Source organism: Benincasa hispida, chromosome 10 (assembly GCF_027475165.1).
Source record: "Benincasa hispida cultivar pf3 chromosome 10, pf3_genome.v1.1, whole genome shotgun sequence".
Taxonomy (NCBI): Eukaryota; Viridiplantae; Streptophyta; class Magnoliopsida; order Cucurbitales; family Cucurbitaceae; genus Benincasa; species Benincasa hispida.
Genome location: NC_143487.1, coordinates 40,818,270 through 40,821,862, shown reverse-complemented (window position 1 = coordinate 40,821,862; position 3,593 = coordinate 40,818,270). Strand labels below are relative to the sequence as shown.

At 38.0% G+C, this 3,593-nt stretch overlaps 1 protein-coding gene across 1 annotated transcript; it reads right to left on the bottom strand.

Annotated features, from left to right (window-relative positions):
* Positions 1-217: 217 nt before the first annotated feature.
* Positions 218-1,285, bottom strand: LOC150033358 (uncharacterized). The gene has a single exon (XM_090306383.1). It carries the CDS (start codon positions 1,283-1,285, stop codon positions 218-220), a length of 1,068 nt encoding a protein of 355 aa, XP_090162509.1.
* Between the last annotated feature and the right edge of the window lie 2,308 nt (positions 1,286-3,593).

The window sequence follows — 3,593 nt, the reverse complement described above, 5'->3', positions numbered from 1 at the left end:
CTTTCATGGCATCTCCTGCCATTTGCACCTTGTTCCCATTTTCTGTCATTTGCCCGAGGCTTATGATGTTGCTACATAGATTTGGAATGTAGTACACCTCTTGGAGAGTCTTCTGATCACCATTTTTGCACTCGAACATGATCGTTACTTTTCCCATGATCTAAATGGTTGATCCATCGCCGAACTTCAACCTCCTGGTGACGCTTTCATCTAATTCTTAGAACTTCTCGCAATGGCCAGTCATGTGGTTGCTAGCACCATTGTCAAGGTACCAAACGTCATTATTTTCTTCATTCTTGTCGTTGCGATACATCTCCGGCAACAACTGCTCTTTACTGAGTAGTACAGCATCCTTCTGATCACGTCTAGTGCATGTCCTCCCCTGGGACACGGCCATCATCAAAGCCAGTTCTTCATCGGCAGTGCAAGTTAGATGAGCTTCATCGTCACGACCTTTTTCGCGGCACTTCGACGCGTAATGTCCCATCTTGTTGCAAGTGAAGCACTTTATGTGAATTTTGTCACGAGTGCCATTTCCAGTGTTGCTAGTGCCTCCCACACTATTTTGACGCTCCGCGCCACGACTACGACCACGACCACGACCTCGTCCTCGTCCTTGCCATCTTCTGCGATCGTTACCACTGAATCCGCGCCCTTTGTTCACCGAAGAGTTTTCACCGCTATTCCCTTTTTGTCTTTCTTTCCATTTGGCATGGGTAAGTAGGAGTTGTCCATCGGAGTTGTTGTTGTTTCCTCGGAGTCGTGCCATCCGTTGCTCGATTGCGACGACGATGGGGAAATATTTGTCGGGGACGGAGTCCAGGAGCTTCTTGACCAATGATGAATCCTCAAGTGCAACACCGAGGGTGGAGAACTTGCTTACTAATCCGCTGATTTTTCCCGTGAACTCATCGATTGTCTCGGTCTCCTTCATCCGAAGAACATCAAACTCAATCTTCAAGGTTTGAACTCGCGCCATCTTCATCCGCTTGCTGCCCAAGTACCTCGTCTTGAGACTATCCCATATTTCCTTTGCGGTCTTCTTCTTCGCGATTTGTAAAAGCACGTCTTTCAGGATGAATTGGAGAATGTACGCGCGCGCTTTCTTATTCTTCTTCACATCCACTTCAGCTCCTCTCATCGGCTCTATCGTCTCATAAACTCCTTGGGCGTCGAGGATTGCTTCCGCCTTTATCGCCCACACCGTGTAGTTGTGAGGAGTCAACATCGGGTAGAGAATTGGCACTCCGCCGTTCTCCTTCGCTTGCAGCGAGACGCTCGACATCTTCGTTCGACGGTGGAAACTGCGATGAGAAGACAACCTGGCTCTGATACCAAATGTTGGTTTAAAATCCAGGGATCTGCACAAAAACAAATGTCACGCACTCTGATATATATTTGAAGAAAACAAAAAAAATAAAATATTCTAGAAGCAAAATATATTAGCGAGAGAAAGAAAAGTAATAGAACTCCCCTAAATTTTTATTCAATTGATGGACTTACATTTATCGTTTAATAACAACAAAATAACCATAAACCACTAACATAATGCTTACTAAAAATAGCAACGTGTGGACTTCTTCTTCCACACGATCCAGAAGATTCGGTCTTGAATCATGAGTGGATTATTAGCTCACATCCGGGCGTTCTAGGACAAATCAGACGACCAAACACGGAGGTAAATTAGTTTAGATGATGGGTAAGAGGCTTGCATAGGTTAATTTTAGTGGGTATGATTGTAAAGAAAGAATTTAGCCACTAAATGTAAGAAACTTGCTGGCCAAAATTCTAGGTTTTTGGGTGGTTAGAAGTTGAAGATGAAGTTGACTTTGCATTGACTGGTTGACCAAGTTTGGCTTATAATTTAAATCTTAATTAAGGCGTTTGAAGCATGATTAGAGGTCCAATTTGTATCATTATGATACTTTAAATCTAAAATTAGAAGAAATCGAGGTCCTACGTTAATTTTGAAGTTGATTAAGTGTTTAACTTGGTAAAGTAAACCCTAATGTTGGAAAATTAGTGTTAATGCGGAAATTAGGCAAATTGGACTGAATTAAGTTAATTAAGATGTCCCCAAGTTTAGTTTAAGTTCTTTTGGATATTATTAAGATGTTTTGCCTTGGAATTGAATTAATTTGGAATATTAAGTTAATTGCAAGATAATTTAAGGATTAAAGTGTGGGTGAAACCCTAAAATTAGATGACATTACAGTTTGGGAAAAATTAAGTGTACTCAAGATTGATTTAAATCCTAATTGGTATAACTATGATACTTTGAGCTTAATTTGGATTAATTTGAGAAAGTTAAGGTAATTTAAGTAATTAAAAGAGTTTAATTGCGAGTAAACCATAAATTGAGTGAAATTAGGGTTAAATTTGAAAGGAAAAACCCTAAAAATTGTCGAGACAAGCTTAAGAAAATTGATATGGAATTACTTCTCACTAGAGATTGATTTTGGGATCTTAAGTTAATTTTAAAAGTAATTAAAGGAGTAAATTGCAAAGTTAACATTAGATCAAATTAAGGTTTTGGAGAAAGTTTAAGTGAAATTGGTTATTTTTAAAGGTTAATTTTCAAATAATTGAATTATGGTCATTTAGAGGATAACTAGGGGATTATCAATGTAATTTTAGGATATCTGGGAGGAATAACTAGAAATTAAAGGAGAAGCCGATTAATAGTGAGTGGTTTATTCTCAACTGTTTTCGTTATAAACTATATGTTTAAACAATGAGTGGTTTATTTTTGAGTATTTTGATATGAAAAATATATATGTATGATAGTATGTCATGATTTATGAAATGTGATGGCATGATCTTTTTTACTCTATTATTATTTAAAAAATGCTTGAATCTCGATTTCTGAACGCCCATTGACTTGATATGAGGTGGATTTATGAAAATATAGTTTGGAACCTGATTTTACATCATTATGATTTGTATGGTTTGTAAGAAACCTCTTGATGGTGGATTTAAGAATTTTGAATGGTTTGTGAAAGTGATTAAGAGATGGTTATTTTTCCATGCTACTTAAATGTGTTTCAGAAGCACCGTTCAGATGATCAGGGGGCTACTGGGGTTAGTTGTACTCAAAGTATACTGAGAAGTCCAAAGGAACCTGCACCTGTAGCGCCACCTAGGCGATTAGGGGCTACCATCAGATGTGGCTAGAGTATAACGGGAGGCGAAAAGTCTGGAGGAACCTGAGTCTTTGGTGTATATCCATATTTCTTGTTGGGCTGTCAAACGTCACTAGTGTTGTAAACATATGCTATATTATTTATGTATATATTTGAGAGTATTTCATAATAGTTAAAACTCTTGAGTTCCATCTCAAGAGAGGTTTTGTTGAAAATAATCCTTGGTGTTGGTATATAAATCTTTTTAAACAGTACTGTTATTTAAATTGAGTTGGGTTCTTGAACTCTGTTAATTGGATGTAAACTATTTTTGAAAATTGGTTGGAAAGTCTATGTTTGATCTTGAGTGCACGATATGGTAAGAGTTGGGACGTTAGATGTCACAAAGAGAAGTGATGTTTAACATCTTCATGCTTCGTTCTAGATTAGCCGAGAAATTTGGACCGGGTG

Coding starts and splice junctions, on each gene's coding strand:
- LOC150033358 (XM_090306383.1), bottom strand. CDS start 1,285: ATGTCGAGCGTCTCGCTGCAAGCGAAGGAGAACGGCGGAGTGCCAATT.